We start from the raw sequence: 24,495 nt of genomic DNA, 5'->3' as shown, positions 1-24,495 counted from the left end.
GATTACTCCAGGCTGCGGATTGATACCCACTCAGTTGTAAACAGTGCGCTTTAAAGTGTCATCAGTTTTCATTGGTCAGTTCATTGAAAAACCTTTAAAATCAACCAATCGAAGTGGCTGTTACAATTGCGCCAAGCACTCAGGCCGGGACATTGAATAATATATATCATGGGTCGAGCACGGTTTATTACTGGGATTGTTTTGATACGGCCGAACCTTATTATAACGACCTCAGATAAAACGGTTTATCAGTTACAAACCTAGAATTTTGTCCCAAATATTGGGACAATTTCAATACATTCATACCGATCGCACGGTTTGTAGCAGTTCGGCTTTCAAGCAAAAAAGTAAGCGCTTTTCACAGCACTTTTGGTGCGGAAAAAGAAGTACTGGTTTAGTGAATTGCGTTCACGATAAACATTGTAACCGCTCATCATCACTGAATAACCTACGCACTAATCACGTGTACTAGGACATGTCTGCTGCCCAGAAGTGATACGTGTTTTGCTTAACCCTTTCAGTACGTCTACACCGCAGTGCGGTGTATAAATCGGTGATGGATTTTGCTTGTACACTGCAATGTGGTGTATTGATGTAATTAGTAATTCTCTCTCTTGAAAGATGGCAGCACCTGTCAAACATAGTGAAATATTAGTAACTAATGATACACTGCACCGCGGTGTAGACGCACTATAGTGGTATTCCCGTAATTCAACACACTAGGGTGGAATTTTCCCAAATTTTCACATTTTCTCAAGCACTATAGGGTATTAATTAGTCAGCACGGAAAGGGTTAAGATTATCACGATTATTCGATCAACATTTAGTATCACTATCACGAACGCTCTGAAAAAGTTTTTGCAGATGCCTCGTTCATCATCAAAAAGTAGCACTGTGGAACTGAATCCTGAAGTGTGTTGTGACAGAGGTTCTGCCGTTCGTTTCTGCGCTTCGATCGCGATATAATTTCATACGAGATATAAACGTAAATTCTAAATGCAACGATCGCGAATGAAAAACCGGAAACAAAACGAACCGTAATAATTTTCGTTACCTCCGCGTATTTACAAACTTACAATTTACATATTTCCGAACCGCGACAGCGCGGCCGGTTAAAAATCACATTCTCCAATATTTACAAAAACTGACTAAAATACAATATATACGCAACTAATGACGATAAAAAGGGTAAACTACGATTTTATGTAAAATCAAAAACGATGATATACCCGGTAACTAATATACAATATGCAGCGACCGGTTGTTGTACAAGTCACGCCGTCTGCTGCTGCGGCTTCTCGCAGCGACCGGATGTTGTACATGTCACGCCGTCTGCTACTGCGACTCCTCGCATATAAATAAGCGAAGCAAAAAATTATTTACAAGCTTTTCGAAATGGTTTTGTTCGTCGTCGTCGATTCAAGTTATTATTTCTACAAGTTGAAGGGATTGGATTCAGAAGAAACCCGTTGCTGACGTACGAGATCCGTTTTTTTTTCTTCATGATTTCAACTTATTACGACGAAATTTGAGTTATCATGTCGAAATTCGAGTTATTATGTCGAAATTCGAAATATCATGTCGAAATTTGACTCATTGTGTCATTAGTTTTTGTCGAAATTTGAGTTAATTACGTCGAAATTCGAGTTATTACTATATGGATTTTCAACATAAAAATAACTCGAATTTCGTCATGAATAACTCAAATTTCAACCTTCATAACTCGAATTTCGACAGCCAGAAAACAGAGTACGACTAAACAAACTCTCGCATTGGCAGAACTCAATTTTACCCTAAGACAATTTCATTCTTGCCTTGCACCAATTCCTTCAATTAATGTCTATAATAAACTAATTAATAATCGGTGGTAGAGTATATTCATTAATTACACTAATCGATTAATTAGTCAATAATTATAATTAGAACACGATTATTTACAATCTCGCGGTGTAACTAGATTTTAATTTCTTTACATCGGCGGGCCCTCACGCCTCAAATACATCACACGTACCTACAAACACTCACACAGACCACGAAGCAAATTGTTCAAGCGAGCGTATTTAGAAAATATAATATCATATTCACGAACCAGACTTCAACTATTATCATATACGGACTTGTAAAAAGCTACCTAGCAAACTTACGACATCGGGCCGGTTTTATAGATCTGATTCAAGATACTAGTTTTGTAGACCACGCACCTAGTTAGACATTCAAGGCTCAGTGGAATTAAGTTCATTACGGCCAATGTTACGGCTTTAGCCGAGTTTTTGTCCAAGACTATTTTTGGACTTAGGCTCTTTGCCACTGGTTCCAGGGTAGTTCTATAAACCAGTCTTAACTCGAAGCCTGCAGGGGCTGGTTTAATAGACCAGTTTTAACTTGAACCCTGCAGGGGCTGGTTTAATAGACCAGTTTTAACTTGAACCCTGCAGGGGCTGGTTTAATAGACCAGTTTTAACTTGAACCCTGCAGGGGCTGGTTTAATAGACCAGTTTTAACTTGAACCCTGCAGGGGCTGGTTTTATAGACCAGTTTTATCTTGAACCCTACAGGGGCTGGTTTTATTGACCAGTTTTAACTTGAACCCTACAGGGGCTGGTTTAATAGACCAGTTTTAACTTGAACACTGCAGGGTCTGGTTTTATAGACCAGTTTTAACTTGAACCCTGCACGGGCTAGTTTACAGACTAATTTTACTCCATTTATATAATATTGAGTAATTAATCAGTTGGTCTGTTTAAAGTTTAACCCTGCAGGGGCTGGTTTTATAGACCAATTTCAACTTGGATCCGATTTAAAGACGCCCTACCCTGGTCTCGTAAACATTTCTATCACAACGAAACCTATTTATGATGAAAACCAACTATAAAGTGGATAATTCATATCTATACAGTGGGATGCTTAGATGCATCAATATATACAAGCATTTTGAGGAGAACTAGTTTTCGGTCCGACAACGTTATCAAGTAACAGAAAAGTAGAAAAATATTTTTTTTGTTGTCGCTGATTTTTCAGTTATTTTCCACACTCAGATGCAACAAATCCACGAAAAAAAAAGTGAAGCGCATTTCTTTTTCAGTTTCGCAATCGAGGGTCAGCAACTTACACACGCACAAAAACAATCTCAATATCACTTCAGCTTTAAGCATTCTTACGTGGAAGATCAGTACCTCATGTCAGTTCAATGTCTATTAATACAACCCCCCCATGTCAGTTCAAGCTTCAGGCGAGTTTCGACTGCAGGTAGTTCGGTTTAGGAATAGCGATTCCAGATCAAAAGAACTCTTTGCCGGCAGCTTCTAGGTTTACACATTACGCTATTCTGCAATAGGTAGAGCAGACGTAACAGAACAGAATTCCCGAATCAGAAGAGACCAATTAATAAGAATTTCGGATTACAAACTCTCTACCGGCCGCTTTTATCAGGTTGTAGAAATTTTTGCTTTTCGAGAATAGGTAGAGTATATTCTGGTCGAATTCCAGAATCCATATAAACCTATCAAATCGGCAGCTTCTATCAGGTTTACAGATTACACTATCGATGGGTCTTGACTCTGGTCAATGCGAAAACGCCAGAGGAAAATTTCAGAACTGGTAGCGACCGATCAAAACCTGCCTTAGATAATACAACCTGCGTCCGTTCAGCTTTAATAATTCAACCTATACAATTAGTCAGTTCAGCTTTTAATATAACCGGTATTCAGCTTAATGCAACATTCTCAGCGATCCATGTCAGTTCAGCTTTAATACAAACTTTTCAACTTCTGTTCAGCTTTAGTTCAACCTATACAATTAGTCAGTTCAGCTTTTAATATAACCGGTATTCAGCTTAATGCAACATTCTCAGTGATCCATGTCAGTTCAGCTTTAATACAAACTTTACAGCTTCTGTTCAGCTTTAATTCAACCTATACAATTAGTCAGTTCAGCTTTAATGCAACATCCTTGCATCCGTGTCAGTTCGACCGTTATTCGATCACATTTTTAGAACGAGCCTAATCGATCGCGTTGATTCAGCTGGAATTACTCGATTCCGAATACGCCCGTTTCCTCGATGGCGATCGTCAGTTTTTCAAACAGCATGTCAAATGATAAATACGGCGGTAAATCAACACGGTTGAAACATGTGTGAGCTCTGAAAATACACGATTATGAAACATCATATACCTACTGGTGGTCAGTGAGTATCCACTAGGTGTCGCTAGTGTGCAGTAGGACATCAGCTACTGCGGCAATGGAGGATTCCACTTATGGCAAGTGAGGGTCTACCAGGTGTCGCTAGTGTGCTGTAGGACATCAACTACTGCGGCAATAGAGGATTCCACTAATAGGAAGTGAAGATCCACAAGGTGGCGCTAGTGTGCAGTAGGACATCAACTACTGCGGCAATAGGGGATTCTACTTGTGGCAAGTGAGGATCCACTAGGTGTCTCTGTCTTCCATACATCAATTTATTTTCTAACATGTCAATTAAAATCCAATCAATTTTCTTTTTCGAGGCTCATTTCAATATTCGGATTTGTTAAAAATCAAGACTTCAAAATTGAAAACGAATTGATTTCGAATGAGTAACATTTAGACCGACTGTTAACCGCGCCATCTGGTGGAATAAACTGCCGGCGAACGTACCTCGGCAAGCTGGTGATTCGGCCCCATTTTTCGATGCAGAACTTGCGCGGGCCGTTGCTGCCGCGTAGCGCTGAGAATCCCTCGTACGGGATGCTCGACGTTCCGGTGACGAACTGCAGCAGACGCAGCCGCCGCTCGTTGTCGAAACGTTCGATCGCCGCCCAAAACCACTTGATCACCGGGTGGTTGTCATGGTATCCTGCAAACATACGCATAATAGAATCGCTGTACGTTCAAAAACCGACAAAAAATTGTAGTCTTAACAAAAATAAGTAAATTGAAACTGAATCGAAAATTGAAGTCGAAAAACTTGGAAGTTTTTTGGTTACTGATCACAATCTGGACGGACACGCGAAAAAGGGTCAACGAAATTTCAATGGGGAAAAATATCGCATTTTCAAGAAAATATTTTAAGTAAAATCGAAATGAAATGAAAAATTTAAGTCAGATTTTTTCATGATACAAGATCTATCAACCCCTTAATTCAGCCCCTGTCTCTCTCCGCCTTTTACAGTGGACAGATCGACGAATTTTTCGCTTCCTTAAAATTAGCTTTTTCTGAAGAGAACGTGTTTTGATTTTCTGTTTTAAACTTCTGTTTTTCAGTCCCCTGTTCCCCCTGGACCAGGATTCAGCCCCCTGCTCCCCCGGACCAGGATTCAGCCCCCTGCTCCCTCGGACCAGGATTCAGCCCCCTGCCCCCGGACCAGGATTCAGCCCCCTGCTCCCCCGGACTAGGATTCAGCCCCCGGCTCCCCAGACCAGGATTCAGCCCCCTGCTCCCCCGGACCAGGATTCTCTCCCTACCTGAACGATATTCGGTGTTCTTTCTCCAGTCAATTATGTCGATTTCGGCGATTCCGGCCAAAACCAGTTCGAGCTCGCGGGCGTCGAACACCGAAACTAGCCGTGAATCAATAACCTGTAACCATAGCGACAGAGTCGACGTTAATTATCAAAAACTTTTAATCAAAATCCATTCAAAAAAATTCATTCTAGCAAAAACATCTTTTTCATATATTTCTTTAATAGTATATCGTGATTTGTATCGATAATCCTCGTTGTACCTCGTAGTATCCTCGCACGAGACTCTCCTTCTGTTCGGAGACCCCTCGTTCTACCCGCCACTTCACCAGACGGTCGATGTATTCCTTCTTGTTTTTCTCAGTAACCGGGATGTTCTTACCGTTCGTCTTCAATTCTCTTTCCGTAATCTGAAATATCGAAAAAACAAAAAAAAAAATAATATACCGTCTTTTTCGTAACCCTTCGTATGCGTAGAAGCCCCAGGGGCTGGTTTCGTAGTCATGGCTTAGACCGAGGACCGGTCTAAGGCAATGTTAGTTCACTAGCCAATCGAACAACTTAAGACCGATCGAAGATGTAAGACCACTCTGGACTTGAGTCTCGACTGTGGAACCAGCCCCCGAGACTGGTTCTATTGACTTGGTTTTAATTTAAATCCCCCCAGGGACTGAGAGGGTGGTTCTATAGGCTAGTATTAAGTTCAAACCCCTAGGAACAGCAGGGCTGGTTTGATTGTTCAGTTTTAAGTTTAACCCTGGCGCTGATTTTATAGATAGTGGATTTTTTAGATGTAGGGCCTTGCTGCAAACGTTTATAATTTGTCAGTTTTTTTCCCATGGTTTCTCTTCGTTACTATGGCAGTTGTCACCGGAGTTGAGGATTTATCCATTGCGGGTAGATTTGAAGCCCGGTCTATGAAACTCGGCCGCACCCAGTCTACCGTGGCAGGGGTTCGTGCCGTGGCTGAGTGTAGCGATGCCATTGGGTTCGAATCCCCGCCGGGGGAGGACCGTTACAAACGTGTTAGAAGCGTTTTTCGTACCTGGCCGAATATTTCCTCGTCCACCGAGAACATGAGATCAAGGCCAAGGTCGGTGATATCGTTATCCTTGATCCACTGCAGCGATTGGTGGAATTCGGCGTCCAACGATTCCAGATCGCTCAACGACGGAGGTCTGCGACGAAAATTGAAATAAAATCGGCATTAAATTCATGTGTCTTGAAATCGAACGGAACGAAAATATTTAGACAGACGCTTTTCTTGAATTTTTCAGGTATATAAATTAAAAATTCCCAGGTTTTTCTTAAGTATTCTATGAGAGGATTCTGAACTTTTCCAAATGGAAAAATCAGGCCTTCATAAAAGTGAATATAGATATCATCATACTACAGTCGAAATTTTAGTGGGACTGGTTGATAAAGGTGATTTTCAAGGGAAATCGCTGAAGAAAGTTCCTCTTGGCAAGGTTATGCGTGAAATGTAAATGAATTTCCCTGATTTGAGGAAAATTTCTCAAATTCCAAACTGGGAATTATTATTTTCTAAATTCCCAATTTCCCTGTTCTGTGTGAACCATTTACACGATTTTTCACAAGGTTTTTGAAATTTTTCACGCCACGATACAAAAACGTAAGCGCGGTTACTAAACGCAATCTGGACAGATTCATATAAAATTCCTCGAACTTTAACACGGCTTGTGCATAAATTCCGACCTCCACGGTAAATGGCATGAATAGAATATATCGAAATATTTTGACAGATATTTTTTTTCACAAATTCTCATTGATTTTTCACACATTTTTCGTAACAATCGTTGATCTATTTCATACTTACAGTCGCAGTAAAGCCTTGTAAAACGGCCGAGTAAAAAATGCGTCTAATAAATGCTGATGAACTAAAGCCAGAGCGAGCACGCGTCCCGCGAACCGGAACCTTAGAAAATAGAAATGTAGTTGATCAAATCCTGGTAGTTAAAATGAACTAGCCTATAAAACTGAGCTCTGGGTCCAGTTTCACGAAAAAGTTTAAGCTTAAAACGGTTAAGTTTGAATTGTTGTCCTCATTGAAAACATGAAGTAACCAATGGAAATTACACCAAAAATTTGAGTTTAACTTTTTCGTGAAACCGGGCCCTGGGCTTATCCTGATTCTTAATTTTACTGTAATAGAAGTACAATCTTTGTACTCGTTTATCTTTGTTGATAGCATGTGAATGGCTTCAAATGAATGTTGATAGAGTTGGATGATTGTGAAATATGGGGTCAAGCGAATGTGAATGGCAATAAATGAATGATTCATTTGACGCCTAATGCTGTCAAAATTCATTAAACCCCATCAACATTCATTAAACCCCATCAACATTCATTAAACCCCATCAACATTTATTGAACCCCATCAAAATTCATTAAACCCCATCAACATTCATTAAACCCCATCAACATTCATTAAACCCCATCAACATTTATCAAACCCCATCAACATTCACTAAACCCCATTCACATCCATCAAACCCATTCACGTTCAATGGCATTAAATGAATGTGAATGGGGTCAAATGAATGTTGATGGAGTTAAATGAATGCTGATGGGGTTTAATGAATGTGAATGGCAATAAATGAATGTTGACTGCATAAAATGAATGTTGATAGAGTAAGATGAATGTGAATGGGGTATGAATGTTTATGAATGGGGTTTAATGAATGTTGATGGGGTTTAATGAATGTTGATGGGGTTAAATGAATGTTGATGGAGTTAAATGAATGTTGATGGCGCTGAATGAATGTTCATGAATGTTCTCAGTGCAATATGAATGCTCACCATTCGTGGGAATTCTCGACGAACACGGACATCGGTGAGATCTGCACGGTGTACGTGTCGTTGGCCGAATATTCGAACAGACCGTAATACGGATTGAACAATTCCCGAGAGAGGAGGAAAAAGAATTCCCGCGACGGGCCGCCATAATCCAACCTGAAATCGGGAGAAAATCATTAAAATTTCAGACTTACAGATGTGAATTTGCTGACAACAGTAATTTCCTCGAAATTAGCCCTACTGAAACTCTACAGACCAGGCCAGTTCTACAGTTCATGATCAATTTTAAATCTGGAGCCGAATTAGTCTGTATAATCAACCCCTGCAGGGTGCAAGTTAAAACTGGTCTACAAAACAAGCCCCTGAAGGGTTTAAGTTAAAACTGGTCTATAAAACAAGCCCCTGCAGGCTTCAAGTTAAAACTGGTCTATAAAACAAGCCCCTGCAGGCTTCAAGTTAAAACTGGTCTATAAAACCAGCCCCTGCAGGCTTCAAGTTAAAACTGGTCTATAAAACAAGCCCCTGCAGGGTTCAAGTTAAAACTGGTCTATAAAAACAGCCCCTGAAGGGTTCAAGTTAATACTGGTCTATAAAACCAGCCCCTGAAGGGTTCAAGTTAATACTGGTCTATAAAACCAGCCCCTGAAGGGTTCAAGTTAAAACTGGTCTATAAAACAAGCCCTGCCCTTTATCTGTAAAATCGGCCTTGAATACACGTACCCCTCCTCTCCAACAAACTGAACGTAGAGTTTATTTTTCTGCAGTTCCTTTTTCGAAGTCGACATAATCTTATTAAACGAGTCCTCTAATATGTGGTCTCGCCTGACGCCCATTCTACAAAAAAAAATAAACAAAATCGTGGTACGTGAAGTCAATAGATCATAGGTGAGCCTCCGGTCGAAAAGTCAAGACAAACAACCATCCTGATAGGTTTTAACATCCTCGCTTGCTAGGGTCACTGGTCTAGAAAATAAAGTTTGACAGTAATCATACGGAGCCCGGTTGTTTTACGATGACCATACTCACTTCAGTTTTCCGGGACCCTGGCCGTAATTTTTCGACTCGAGTTTGCGGTAGAAATTTCGTAGTTTGGCTTGAAAATCGCGTTTATACGGAGCCGGTACGCGTATGTTCGCTCTTTGTACGGCTGAAACGACATCGAACATTTTTTCTCAACCTCGAAAATTACCGAGTTTTTAACAAAATTTTCGAATTGGTAAAATCTACCGACCTGGAGATCCTTGCGGTGAGCTTTGAGGGGACGCGCCGAGTGTCGGCGAGGCTCGCGAGTTCGGCATCGGCGGTACGTATGACATTATTTCATTTTCAAATCGACTGAAAAATTCAGAAATTTCATTCAAACTTAAGTTACTCGAAAAATGTTTGTGATCTACCTGAGAGAGCGAGTGAGGGGAGAGTGTGAGGGGTTGCGATCTACCTGAGAAATATAGTGAAGGGAGAAAGGGGATTCTGATCTACCCGAGAGTGAGGGGAATGAGGGGAGGTGATCTACCTGAAAGTGAGAGGAGAGTGAGAGAGGGGAGTTGTGATCTATCTGAGAGTGAGGGAGGGAGTGAGGTTGTGATCTACCTGAGAGTGAGGGAGTGAGGGGGGCTTGAGATCTACCTGAGAGTCAGGGAGAGATGTTGTAATCTACTTGAGAGTTGGGGAGGGAGGGAGTGAGGGAGGTTTGTGGTCTACCTGAGAGTGAGGGAGTGAGGGGGGCTTGAGATCTACCTGAGAGTCAGGGAGGGATGTTGTAATCTACTTGAGAGTTGGGGAGGGAGTGAGTGAGGGAGGTTTGTGGTCTACCTGAGAGTGAGGGAGTGAGGGGGGTTTGAGATCTACCTGAGTAATATAGTGAGATCAATATCGTTGCACAATCGTTCCAAGCCGTCAACGCCCTCTTGTCGCAACGCGTGTATCTTGTGTTTCAGCGACATGTTCGATTTGAAGCCGGAATGTCGCTCCTGCAGAATCTCGTTGATGTTCTGTTGCTGTAGAAACGCGATCACTTTCTCGTTATACGCTGCAAGCAACAAACAGAAAACAGACGATATTTTTAACACGTATCAAAATATACATAATGCCCGACGCAGACAGCACTACGAAACAAAGACTGGGTCCACTTTCTAGAGAGGGCTCAACAAATCAAGTACGATAATTTGATGAATTCAAAGACAGATTCATAGGGGCAGCCATTTTTTCTAGTAGGGTTTTTACATAGATCAAATCATTAGTAGGCAACTAGGTGGCGCTATCATACAGGGATTTATGGAGGCAGCCATCTTTTACAGAAGGGTCTCTCTCCCTAGCTCAGATCACTAGAACGTAGGTAATTCGATGATATCATAAGGGGTCTAAAGAGGCTGCCATTTTTCATGATGAATTGTCCTTAGTTTCAATGTTTAGTAGCTGCGCGCTTTAGTCTATCGCGTAGTTTGTTTTATTACCAGTAGGGGGCTGTTGAGCAGACGACGACGTAGTTGTTGATAGTGTAGCGACAGACGGCTGAACTGAAGGTTGAACTAACGATCCCGGAGGTCGCGGAGGTGGTTTAGGAGCCAGCTGGAAAAAACAAACAAACGGTAATAATCAGAAATTCGGAAATTGAAGTCGAATTTTAGCTTTGACAAAGCGTGATCAATTTTTTTTGGAAATTTCAACCTCGAAATGAAATAATTTACTCAATCTGATGTCATAGGGAGATTTATGAAGGAAGGCAGCCATTTTCTCTTGATGCGTCCATAGATCAAACCACTAGTAGGCAATTTGATGATGTCAAAGGGGGAATTATGTGAGAAGACATCTTTTCTGGATGTGACTATAGATCAAATCACTAGTAAGTCACTTAATGATATCATACGGGGATTTATTGAGGGAGACATCTTTTCTGGAAAGATGTTTAGATCAAATTTGAGGATGTCATAGGGTGATTTATGAAGGCAGCATCTTTTTTAGGTTTATTATGACAGCAATTTGATGATGTCATAGGGGGATTTATGAAGGCAGCATCTTTTTTAGTTTTATTATGACAGCAATTTGATGATGTCATAGGGGGATTTATAAAGGCAGCACCTTTTTTAGGTTTAGTATGACAGCAATTTGATGATGTCATAGGGGGATTTATGATGAAGGAGGCCATCTTTTTCAGGTTAATAACGAGACAGATTTGATAATGATGTCATAGGGGGATCCACAGACGATCCAGTAGTCTGGAAAGTCGCTCTGCGATACTGACCCGCGGTGCGGCGGCGCTGCTGTTAGTCGCGGGGCGCGTCTGCTCGTCCTCGGCCTCGGAACGCGTGCGCCGGCGAACGTGCTGCTGGAATATCGAACTGACCGGCGGTCCGTCGACCGGTAACCGCGGATCAGCGAACGTCGTCGTACGCGTCGTGTGGTCGATGAATATCGGCTGAAAGTTGAAATAAATGTTATGAAATATTGAAATTCATCGAGCAGAAATCAAAGTAAGGAACAACTTCAACTGAGACATTTTAAATTGAAAATGAACTACAAACACCAGACATGAGACATTTTATCAGCACACTTTCAAAAACTGTTCGTCCACACTTCACTTGTGTTTAGAACTGCATCAGAGACATTTCTAATTGAAAATGAACTACAAACACCAGACATTGGATACTTGATCAGCCTACTTTCAGAAACTGATCATCCACAATTCACATGAGTTCAGATCTTCACATGAGACATTTCTTATTGAAAATTAACTACACTACAAACATCAGATATTAGAAATTTATCAGCACACTTTCAAAAACTGATCATCCACACTTCAGATTTGTTCAGAACTTCTCCTGAGACATTTCTTATTGAAAATGAACTACACACACCAGACATCTGAGATATTTTCGATTGAAAATGAACTACAAACACCATCCATTCTAAGACAATTTATCAGCAATTCATCTGAAACGAGTTTTAATTACAAACACCGAACATTCGAGATGTTACCTTTCCGGCGCGGTCGTATTTCATCTCCCAGCCGCGCGGCAGCTCTAGACTGGAATCGGCGAATAGATTCAACAGCGCGACGAGATCTCGATTGTGTTGATATCGCTCGAATATCGTCAGGTCTCGACGGATTTTCGTGATCATGTGTTTCAACGTGCTGTTTCGATTGTACTCCAACAAAGCGTTCTAAAAATTAATCCGAAAATACAACACATTTTGATGACGTCATAGGGTGATTTATTGAGGCAGCCATCTTTTTTAGAATGGTTTCTAGAATGGTCTCTGGATTGAGACAATGTAGCTTATTTGATGATGTCGTAGGGTGATCTACAGAGGCGGACATACTTTCTAGAACATTGTAGACCAAATCGCTATTATGTAATTTGATATTTCATAGGGGTATTCGTGAAGGAGGCTATCGTTTTCGGGGTTTTTAAGAGCACAATTTGATAATGATATCATAGGGGGGATTCATGGACGCGGACATTTTTTAAGATCCCGTAGTCAAGACGACACACAGTTAACTGACCTGATTGTTGCTGAGAATCTGAAAGAAGTCGGTTCTCGTGATGAATCGAACGGCCGGTGATTCCGAGATAGGTCGACGTTCGTTGGAATTTCCGCCCGGCCCGTGACTGGGACTCGTTTCTGAAATCATCGAAAAAAAAAAAAACGGAATCAGAGAAAAGTGACACTGTAATTTGAATGTTGAAATCGCATGTTTTCCAGGGGCGGATCCAGATGCAAATTTAGAAGGACTTGTCACATCCAAAAAGGACATTTTGGATGTCTTGAAATGAAAACGGGTACTCAGTAAAATTTGATGGACGTGTACAAAAGTCTCATAAGTGTGCTCGGATCCGCCACGAGATGTATAGATCGGAATATTCTCGGAGCCACCCGCTTCAAGAAAGGATGGCTCCATCTGAAAGCGATCACATTTGGAAGTCTTTATTTTTATAGCCAAGACACCAAACCAGTTCGGTGGTTAACTATTGAAGGGTTTTTGATGAATTTCGAAAGAAAATCACCGACCTGTTTGCGGATGTGGTTCGTCTGCTGGTAGCTCGGCGGTGATGTCACCGGTCGCGTCTGTCGGATGACAGACGGTGCGTCTGATGCTCTGGTACCGTCGTTCGAATTGTTCGCGTTGCTCGTTGCTGATCGACGGCGACCGGTGGTCGACCGGCTCGTGCGACGACGGCCGGTTCCACGTCGTCTTGCGATTGATGTGGTCGACGTAGAATATGCGGCCGTGGCAGTCGACGCGCGACTCCCAGCCGGGCGGCAGCGGCGACTCGTCGGTCGACTGCGCATCCATGCGGCGCCGGTGCACGCGACGTTCGGGCAACGACGGCAACCGCGCGACATGAGTCGTACCTTCAAACGAAAAATGAAATACGGATATGATTAATCGCGGCGATATATTAACTGTTTAACCCTTTCAGTGCGTATACACCGCAGTGCGGTGTATGAATCGGTGATGGTTTTTGCTAGTACACCGCACTGCGGTGTATTGGTGTGATTATTTTAATTAGATTTTATCTCTATTGAAAGATGGCAGCACCTGTCAAACATAGTGAAATATTAGAAACTAACGACACACCACACCGCGGTGCAGACGCACTATAGTGGTACCCCTGTTATTCAACACGAAAGGGTGGAATTTTTCAAAATCCGACTGGCCCCCCGCCTCGATGGATCTCGAAAAACGCCACCTACCTGAAGGTCTAGAAACTCGTCCGACGTGGCGTAACTCCCAGACTTCATGGTCGGGCGAATCGGACGCGGCTCGACCACCGGCGCCGGACGCGGCGGCAGCAGCGGCGTGCACGGGACTGGACCCGACGCTAGAACTGGCGCTCGACACCTGACTACCTGTTGAACGAGTAAAATACGGACTAACGGTAAGCATCATCGTCGCTGCAGCGGCCATTATCGGTAAACTTTCTTTAAAAATATGCCGTAATCCTTCTAATTAAATATGCCGAAATCCTTCTAATCAAATATGCCGTAATCCTTCTAATTAAATATTCTGTAATCTTTCTAATTAAATATACTGTAATCCTTCTAATTAAATATGCTGTAATCCTTGTAATCAAATATGCTGTAATCCTTTTAATTAAATATGCCGTAATCCTTCTAATTAAATCGCTGTTATCTTCGGCGAGAAAAGGTCAAAATTACCGATTACTGTAATCGGACTGGATACGCGTTGTAATCCTTCTAAATAGATACGCACGATATTCTGTTTAGTTTAATACCGTAATGCTTCTAAACAAGTATCGTAATCTTTCTAATCAATCGCGCTGTAATCCTTCTAAAATTCAATACACCATAATCGGTCGAGAGAAGCACCACATTACAAGCTTGTAATCTTTCTAATAAAACTAGGCTCTTATCTTTGTAATAAATACGCTGTAATCTATCTAGGTAAGTAGGTGTAATCCTTCCGATCAAATACACCGTAATCGTCTAGATGACGATTGCAATTCTTGCAGATAAATATCTCAATCCTTCGTGTTCGTAATCGATCCCGTGGTAAAATACCGTAATCTTTTTCGAAATCAATACCGTCTCATAATCCTTATGTGAGAATTAAGACCGAAATGTTTTCTCTCAAAAATATAATCTCACTAATTATCCTCAGATATCACGATATATCTTAGTAAGGAGAGAGAAATGATGATCGCTCGGAATACCGTCTGCTATAGAATACTGGCTATATTTATATACACAATAATAAGGTCGTGCGTACTTAATTAGCCTAATACAAGCGCGTTTAGTCAGAAACTTTCGTTGACATTGTCAACACAGAGTCTAATTATAGCGTCTGCGTGGAAATTCCAACTGCTTGAAAAAAACCCGATAATTACTAATGATATCCTGTCTAAGAATTCGTCGGCGAGGCAATATTTTCTGAACACTTCAACGGGGAATTAGGTAGAAATACTGAGGGCTTGCTGATAATTTCGGTTATCTAAGGCAGGTGATACATGGCTTGACACTTGGGTCGTTTACAAATATCTTTTTTAACGAAATGACATTCATTAACTGTTGAAGAGATGTTGTATTCTATACGCCATTTTCAAAATTAAGATGATGATATGATTTATTTTCTCCGCAAAAAAGTAGAGAGTAGTGACGTTTAGACTCAATTCTATGAGCCTTTTTCAAAACTAAGAGAGAAGTGACGTTTAGACTCAATTCTATGAGCCATTTTCAAAACTAAGAGAGTAGTGAAGTTTAGACTCAATTCTATGAGCCAATTTCAAAACTAAGAGAGTAGTGACGTTCAGACTGAATTCTATGAGACATTTTCAAAACTAAGAGAGTAATGACGTTTAGACTGAATTCTATGAGACATTTTCATAATTAAGAGAGTAGTGAAGTTTAGACTGAATTCTACGAGCTATTTTCAAAACTAAGAGAGTAGTGACTTTAACTAAAAGTCACATTTATTCATAAGTTTTAGATAAATGTGGATTTCCATTGAATTTCCAAGGAGAAATAGATAGGGCCTACTACACAGTGAAATGCCTGAGTGCCAGCGAAATGGTTTCAGGTTATTTCAAAAGATCTGCTCTATGTTTTTAGAGGAGAAAGTAATGCACTGACCGGATGCGTTTCGTTGGATGCCGTGAACAGGGCTGCAGTGTCCGTCTGCGTCGACGATCTGTAAATTACTGGCGATCATCGGAGGCAGCTGACCCCCGCTGTCAGAACCACTCTGCAAAACAACGAGAAATATAAACTTTCATCGAGGACATGGCGATGCTACTGCGGCAATAGAGGATTCTGCAAGCGATGAGCCACCAGGTGTCGCTAGCGTCCGGTAGGACACTAACTACTGCGAAGGGCTCCTCTTGTGACAAGTTGTGATCCACCAGGTGTCGTTAGTGTGCATTAAGTCATCATCTATTATGGCAATAGAGGATTCCACTTGTGGCAAGTAATCTCCACCAGGTGTCACTTTTTCCTCTCAATTTTTCATTTTTCAAGTAAGCCGAACATGAAAACTATCGGGTATTTGATTTTGCGCGATCTCAACAAATTTCCCTCAATTTTAACTGTTTTTAAAAATTTTTTCTTAAACAAAATTCCCTGCCTATTCCCTGAATTCCAGGTAAGTGGCCAACCTGGAGCATGTTTGAGGCCCCTCTATTTTAAATTCCAGGTGACACCCATTATGACACGTACCTCAGCAGACGTGCCCTCGCTGTCGTCGGTCGACGTGTTCAACCGTTGTCGTTGGTGCCACAGTTGTAATTGTTGAACGATCTGCTGTCGGTTCTGCTGCCGATCCTCGGGCGTCAGTAGACGCCGGCGCACGCTCTCCAGCTGCCCGGTCGGCGACAACAACGCCGCGCCACGCGACCGGTCGGCGCCGCGCGCCGGTAATGGCGGCGGAGGCGGCGTCGACTCGTCGCGACTACGCAGCGTCTGCCGCAGTAACGCCGCGTTGACCGCCGAGTCGATATGCGCCGACTCGGTGGTCGGCAACGGCTGCGATCGACCGGCGACGTTGCCGTGGATGCTCGTCAGATTGTTGGTCATCGCCGGCGTCGAGTCGAGCGTGTTAACGCTCTGCGCGCTCGAACTGTGCCCGATCGCGCGGTACGTACGCGGAGGCAGCGGCGGCCGTTCGTCGCGGTCGTCGGGCGGCAACACCGGGAAAAACATGTACGTATCGGCGGTGGCGGCGCCCGCGGACCCCCCGGGCGCCGGCCCCGACGAGCTATCACAGAAACTTTTATTCCGATTCCTCGACGAAACGAACGATTCGATCGACTGTAAATGAGCTAACTGATCGGATAACGACCTCGAACACGATGCGTGACCTTGACCGCTGCTGCCGGCAGACGACGTCGACAACATTTGACTAGATTGTTGTTGTTGCCGCGGCGACGAAGCGCTGGCAGACGGACGATTCATCGGTCGCCGTGGCAACTCTAACGATACTTTGCGCCGCGGAGATGGAACCGAACGGAAACGTTCACCGGTAACGCCGCCTGGTGGATAGTCCAACGACGCCTTGCGATTAGTCATCGCCGCCGCGGGTTTACCCATTAAATCGTTCACAGATGGCGCCATGTGTAACACGGCCGGAGTACCGTTATAATCCGACCGGTAAGACGAATTCCTTTCATCCGACCTAGAGGCGGCGCCACTACCCGTAGACCCACAGGGGGCACTGCTATCATTTGACACTGAGGGGGCGCCATTGTCAGTCAACCAAGAGGGGGCGCCACTATCATCCTGACCCGCTTTTCGGCTAGAATCCTGTCGCTGATTGTTATCACATTCAGTTTCGATATTTGATCGCGTTTTACCGTTCGGCATCATCAGCGCCCCCTGGTGGTGGTGGTTGCGTAACGGAAGAGACTCGCGCGACCCGCTGGCGAACGCTTCCATGCTGTTGAAACTGGCCGCGTCGCGAGTTATAGTCCGTTCAACCGCCGTGTCGATAGAGACCGCCGGAGTTTCATCTTCCGGCGGAGTCCCGCGCGATACATCATCATCATCATTATCATCCCTCTTCTGTTGATCGGAAACCTCCTCGTTCTCCTTATTTTCATCGTCATTCGCGACAACAATGTCGCCGGTTATACCCGCCCCGGCACTGTCTATATCGTCTGCCAATAAAACCGAATTATCAGCACCGGTAATATCCGCGCTAACCGAAGCTTCGGCACCGTCGGTGGTATCCGTTGCCATGGGTACCATATCATCGGTACCATGTATATCCGTCGCCGTGGTTACGACTGCGTCGATATCCCGGATATCCATTGGCATTGTAATGGTAGTATTCACGCCGTCTATATCCGTTGCTGTGGTAACTGATGCGTCGACGCTGCCTAAATCCGTCGTCGCGGTAACCGCTGCGCAACAATCTAAAATATCGGTTTCGCGTATAGAGTCGTCGTCGTGGTCGCTGTGTTTGAGCTGGTGTAGGAACGGGCCGCATTCGATGTTTGGCACGTCCGCCAGATTGCCGGGAGACGTCTGCCGTAAACTCTCGTCGCTCAACGTCGCCGTCAAGCTCTGATCGTTCGCGTCCGCGGTCGAGACTGCGTGGCCGCCGCCGCCGCACTGTGCCGTCTGGTGTCCGTTGTGTAACTCGTGAACCGCGTCATCGTCGCCGTGGTTATAGTCGTTAGCGGTTATGTCATCGTCGTTGGGCGGGGACGACGGATTCGTTGTCGTCAAACGTGTTTTTTTCTTGCGCACGACGCGAGTTTCGTATTCGACCGGAATAACTGAAATAGATTGGGTTTCAGTAAGATATAAGATTTATCGATTTCACCACAGTGCGGTGTATAAATCAGGTTCAATTTCACAAGATTTAACCCTTTCAGTGTCTACACCACAGTGCGGTGTATAAATCAGATTCAATTTCACAAGATTTAACCCTTTGAGTGTCTACACCACAGTGCGGTGTAGAAATCAGATTCAATTTCACAAGATTTAACCCTTTCAGTGTCTACACTACAATCCGGTGTAGAAATCAGGTTCAATTTCATAAGATTTAACCCTTACAGTGTCTACACCACAGTTCGGTGTAGAAATCAGGTTCAATTTCATAAGATTTAACCCTTACAGTGTCTACACCTCAGTGCGGTGTATAAATCAGATTCGATTTCACATGACCCTTTCAGTGCGTCTACACAGCAATACGGTGTATAAATCAGTGATGCACTTAGGTAGCGGACCACGCATAGGTAATTAGTTATCATCTATATTGAAAGATGGCAGCACCTGTCAAATATGGTAAAATATCAGAACCTAAGGATACACTGCACCGGGGTGTAGAGATGTATGCCCGCTATAGAACACTCTGTAACTATATTATATGACGTATTGCGGTGGAATTCATAAACATTTCCAAATTATCTCCAGCACTTTTCGTTATAAATTAGCCAGTGTTGAAAGGGTTAATTAATAAACAGTGCGGGACGAGTGAATTTGGGGCGGGGGGGGGGGGATGTTTTCACGCACCTTCAGGACACTGTACGTTGATACAAAACGATAGAACTCCGGTGACGTTGTCGGACGGGTTTCTACGCATTAGATTCACTGACATCGACGACGGCCTACCAAATGAAAACGATCCTCAAGATTACGCATCGTGCTAGATTCATCGACAACTTTTTGACAGCAGTTTTTGGCACAAAATGAGCCGGGTGGCCACTTTTATTTTGACTAGCTTTCCCCCGACTTTTCCCTGACAAGCACGTTGTTTTCCCTGACTTGATCTGCTGACAATTTAATCAACTGGGGCCGGTTCCATAGTCGAGACTTAAGTCCAAAAGTGGTCTTAAATCTTAAGACTGGTCTTAAGCTGTTAGATTAGCTATATAACTAAAAGAGTCTTAGAACAGTCTTAAGTCTAAGTCATGACTATGGAACCGGCCCCTGAATGGCAACGATGAGCGATTGTTGGCAACTGTGAGCAATTATTGGCAACTGTTAGTAAACTATTGGCAACTGTGAGTAAACTATTGACCACCGGGAGCAATTGATTGGGCAACTATAGTAAAGGGCAGGGTCCTATCCCTTTTCACACATTTTACAATTTTTCACAAGATTTTTCACAATGGACTTGAATCCCCCCCTCCCCCCGCTTTCATAATTTTCTTATCGCATTCTTTCACATAAATCCGACCCGTGATTTCAAAAGAAACGTCATCATTTAAATGGCGCTTACCCGTCGCCTACTTTCTCCAACAATTTCTGTACGGGTATCATCACCCGCCCGAGGAACCGGCTGATCGTCGGGCGACTTTTCGCGAACTTGTCCTTGACCTCCATCGCGAGTATATCGGTCGGCAACGCCTCGAAGTGGAAGTCCTCGTCCTGCCAGACGGGGTTCGTTGTGTTCTGCTGGATGCTCGTGCGCGTCGCCTGGCCGTGGTGTTGCAACATCGGCAGACTCGTGCGTCTGCCCGGCTGTATCGACATTTTGATGTACGGATCCGGGTTGAAGAACATTCCCTTCTTCAAATATCCGGCTTGCAGGTCTATAGAATCAAAAAACGATTTATTCCAGAGAGAATTAATTACAAAAATAATGGCTGCTATCATAAATCACCCTATGACATCATCAAATTAGCTCTTAGTCTTTGATATACAAATTATGATTTGGCGACGATAACTAAATAGAAGATGACTGCCTCTACAAATCCCCCTATGACATCACCAAATTTAAGTACTAGTGATTTGATCTATAGCCTTAGAGAAAAGATGTCTGCCTCTTCTAATCCCCCTATGACATCACCAAATTTAAGTACTAGTGATTTGATCTGTAGCCTTAGAGAAAAGATGTCTGCCTCTACAGCCTTAGAGAAAAGATGTCTGCCTCTACAAATCCCCCAATGACATCATCAATTGCCTACTCGTTTTTGACTAATAGACAGCTCTATAAAACAAAGCTGACTTCATGATTCCCCCTATGACATCATTGAAACGTATACTAGTAATTTGATGATGTCATAAGGAGATTTAGGAGGCAGCCATGTTTGATATGGAGTAACGTACCCGTGATGGTGAATTTAACGAGTTCGATAGAGTCCTGTCTGGAATCGAGGAAACCGGCATCTGCCGGCAGACGTCGACTGTTGATGATGACTATCTGCGATGAGACGGCTCTCAACGCGCCGGTGCTGCCGTGATAATACTTAAACACAACAACTGTTTCACCTAGAAATAACACAGCAGAGAATTTCAATATACACTACTCGGGCAATTGACTACAACGCTTCTGCGGCAAGTGACGATCTACAAGGTGTCGCTAGTGTGCAGTAGGACATAAACTTCTACAGCAATAGAGGATTCTACTTGTGGTAAGTGACGATCCACCAGGTGTCGCTAGTGTGTAGTAGGACATAAACTTCTACAGCAATAGAGGATTCTACTTGTGGTAAGTGAGGATCCCCCAGGTGTCACTAGTGTGTAGTAAGACAAACTTCTATGGCAATAGAGGATTCTATTTGTGGCAAGTGAGGATCCACCAGGTGTCGCTAGTGTGTAGTAGGACATAAACTTCTGCAGCAATAGAGGATTCCACTTGTGGCAAGTGAGGATCCACCAGGTGTCGCTAGTGTGTAGTAAGACAAACTTCTATGGCAATAGAGGATTCTATTTGTGGCAAGTGAGGATCCACCAGGTGTCACTGTATGAACCAACCTTCGGGGAAAGCTTCGTAAGAATCGATTTTCCAGACGATTTCACCGGTCGCCGCGCCGCTGATACCACGCTTCAAATGTTCTATACAACTTTTCGGATCGTTCTCATCTGAAATATACGAACAATTGACAACTTACAACAGTCAACTTAGTTTAATCCGTCCCCTGGGAACTGGGTCCTGAGTTCAGAGATAACTCTAATAACAGAACTGTGAAATAGGGTCCTGAGTTCAGAGCTGTGGAACTGGGTCCTGAGTTCAGAGATAACTCTAATAACAGAACTGTGAAATTGGGTCCTGAGTTCAGAGCTGTGGAATTGGGTCCCGAGTTCAGAGATAACTCTTAACTCAAACAACTGTGAAATAGGGTCCTGAGTTCAGAGCTGTGGAATTGGGTCCCGAGTTCAGAGATAACTATAACTCACACAACTGTGAAATTGGGTCCTGAGTTCAGAGCTGTGGAATTGGGTCCTGAGTTCAGAGATAACTATAACTCACACAACTGTGAAATTGGGTCCTGAGTTCAGAGCTGTGAAATTGGGTCCTGAGTTCAGAGATGACTCTAACTCACACAACTGTGAAATTGGGTCCTGAGTTCAGAGCTGTGGAACTGGGTCCTGAGTTCAGAGATAACTATAACTCACACAACTGTGAAATTGGGTCCTGAGTTCAGAGCTGTGAAATTGGGTCCTGAGTTCAGAGATGACTCTAACTCACACAACTGTGAAATTGGGTCCTGAGTTCAGAGCTGTGGAACTGGGTCCTGAGTTCAGAGATAACTATAACTCACACAACTGTGAAATTGGGTCCTGAGTTCAGAGCTGTGAAATTGGGTCCTGAGTTCAGAGCTGTGGAACTGGGTCCTGAGTTCAGAGATAACTCTTAACTCAAACAACTGTGAAATTGGGTCCTGAGTTCAGAGCTGTGAAATTGGGTCCTGAGTTCAGAGCTGTGGAACTGGGTCCTGAGTTCAGAGATAACTCTAACTCACACAACTGTGAAATTGGGTGCTGAGTTCAGAGCTGTGGAATTGGGTCCCGAGTTCAGAGATAACTCTTAACTCAAACAACTGTGAAATTGGGTCCTGAGTTCAGAGCTGTGGAATTGGGTCCTGAGTTCAGAGATAACTCTAACTCACACAACTGTGGAATTGGGCCCCGAGTTTAGAGAATGCATAAAATGTAACTACTCACCGATGTAGTAAAGCCCGATCCAATCAGACGCTCCGACCTCCTCCGTTATGTCCCATTTCACGTGAATGCCGTCGCGTGATTGGTCGCCTCCTCCGCCGAGGTCGTAACGGCTGCAATCGACGACGAGGCTCGAATGCTCGAGACCGAGGCTCGACAGGTTCGTGTCGCTGTTCGAGCGGTCCTGCAGGTGGACTCGGCGCGACGCCGCCGGAGCGTCCGAGTCGTCCACCGCGCAATAATCGCCGCATGTTCGACCGACGGCTGCCGTCGCCATGGTTACTACGCCATCTCGTCTAGCTGTGGTCGTTTTGGAAACTATTTTCAAGAAATCGTGAGCTATGCGTTTAATTGCTGGAATTTTGAGAGAAAATCATTTTCGAAATTAGAAATTACTAAAAAGGGAAATCGATGACAATTTGAAATGAATATTTCAAATATTTAACAGTGGATATTTGGCCGAGGCAGCATTATTTTAGTAAACGCTTTTTCGCCCAGGCCTAGGCCTGATAAGATATAAAAATAACAAAAAAATTCATCTTGTAAGGTTTAAGGTGAGGGTTTTGATAGGGTTAGGGAGTAGAGGGTCCAGATGATCAGGGTTGAGCGCTTTATTAAGTTAAAACATTCCACAAGCCTCCAGAGGTAGAGAGGTACTGTCAGTGGACGCACGCTAAGCAATGTTGTTGTTGCGAGCCTGGGTATGAATACTACTCTTATCCACTATTTTTTCTCAAACTGTTCTCCAACTCTCCTTGGCCCTGGCGCACCTTTAGTCTAATGGTTAGATTACGTATAAGCGTTATTAGATTTAGGGTCATCGAACGAACTGCACACACTGCATGCAGTCGCTCCCAAAAAACGACGTTTTCACGGCGAAATTCGATTTCAATTCGGTTTTTCTACGATTCGTAACGGATTTATTCACGAATTTCGATAGCATTCGACTCGAACGGTTCGAGAACTTACCTCAGAACGTCATCAGAGGTTGAAATCTAGACACGATTCATGATTTATCGTTGTTTTTTTCTATTTTTTCAGGTGCAATTTTACAGAATTATGGGATGCGAATTAGCGTCCGCTCCGGGGCCGGGCTTCACCGATATTTCCGACCAGGAATATCTACATCCGGGCTGAACTTTTTGCTATCCTATAGATTTATTTGAATCTTGTGATGTATATCGTTTATAGGATCATTTCATAATATTTAACAAATCTCTTTAAGCTATAGATTTAGCATTTTGTACCCATAGTTGACGAAAAGAAATTCAAAAGATGTTTTTTAAATACTTTGAATAAAGCCGAATTGAATTTGCTGTTGTCGGTTTCAGTTCGATGCAAGGTAGAATGAGCCGAATGTGGTGAAGATTAAAACACGGAAGAAGGGTCGCCGTAACGGTCAGGTTAGGGCCCCGGAGACTTGAATGACGTGGGAAAGAATTAAATTATTCGCGGAAACGAAATAATCTTTTCGTTCGGATGGTATCTTTGTGTTGGGAATGTAAAGGTTTTCGTTCGTACGACATCTTTTCGCCAACTAAAATTACTAAGAGGGCACACTAAAGAAAATAAAGAGCGGGCAGTGTATTTGTGATCGTTTTCGCTCCCCGAGTGACTGATGTTTTATTTAACTTCATCTGTTTTTCTTACAATGAGTGGAGGCATTCTAGCGACTGACCCCGTCTCGCGCTCTGGGCTGATAAGGGCCACAAGCATCTAATTAGTTAACATGACCTCGATTATACAAAAACGTTAAACGAAACTGATGCAAAAACGGCTAACGAATTAACATCGAAAAATGTTTTTAAATGTTCTCCTCATCGAGGATCGGGTATTGGCTCTGCGGACATCAGGCCCCTTAGTTAATGTGATCAACTCTCGAGTCAGTGCCGG

General features: G+C 43.3%; 1 protein-coding gene across 1 annotated transcript; it reads right to left on the bottom strand.

Annotated features, from left to right (window-relative positions):
• Positions 1-1,706: 1,706 nt before the first annotated feature.
• LOC141912219 (E3 ubiquitin-protein ligase HECW2-like) lies at positions 1,707-22,853 on the bottom strand. Its single transcript, XM_074803438.1, has 24 exons — positions 22,774-22,853; positions 22,606-22,715; positions 21,415-21,522; positions 20,767-20,928; positions 19,937-20,249; positions 19,228-19,322; positions 16,429-18,488; positions 15,916-15,958; positions 13,264-13,608; positions 12,758-12,876; positions 12,229-12,414; positions 11,495-11,668; positions 10,707-10,821; positions 10,102-10,282; positions 9,485-9,588; positions 9,280-9,400; positions 8,974-9,087; positions 8,257-8,409; positions 7,274-7,372; positions 6,482-6,614; positions 5,700-5,846; positions 5,440-5,554; positions 4,633-4,831; positions 1,707-4,138 (listed from the first exon to the last, which is right to left on the bottom strand). Exons 1-24 carry the CDS (start codon positions 22,851-22,853, stop codon positions 4,027-4,029), a joined length of 5,388 nt encoding a protein of 1,795 aa, XP_074659539.1. The 3' UTR covers positions 1,707-4,026.
• Positions 22,854-24,495: the final 1,642 nt, after the last annotated feature.

Source organism: Tubulanus polymorphus, chromosome 10, assembly GCF_964204645.1.
Source record: "Tubulanus polymorphus chromosome 10, tnTubPoly1.2, whole genome shotgun sequence".
Taxonomy (NCBI): domain Eukaryota; kingdom Metazoa; phylum Nemertea; class Palaeonemertea; order Tubulaniformes; family Tubulanidae; genus Tubulanus; species Tubulanus polymorphus.
This window is presented reverse-complemented; position numbering and strand designations above follow the sequence as displayed.

Coding starts and splice junctions, on each gene's coding strand:
- LOC141912219 (XM_074803438.1), bottom strand. CDS start 22,853: ATGCGGCGATTATTGCGCGGTGGACGACTCGGACGCTCCGGCGGCGTC. Junction 12,415..12,757: donor AGATTCTCAGCAACAATCAG/GTCAGTTAACTG, acceptor ATTAATTTTTAG/AACGCTTTGTTGGAGTACAA. Junction 4,139..4,632: donor CGAATCACCAGCTTGCCGAG/GTACGTTCGCCG, acceptor GTGTATTTTCAG/AGCTCACACATGTTTCAACC.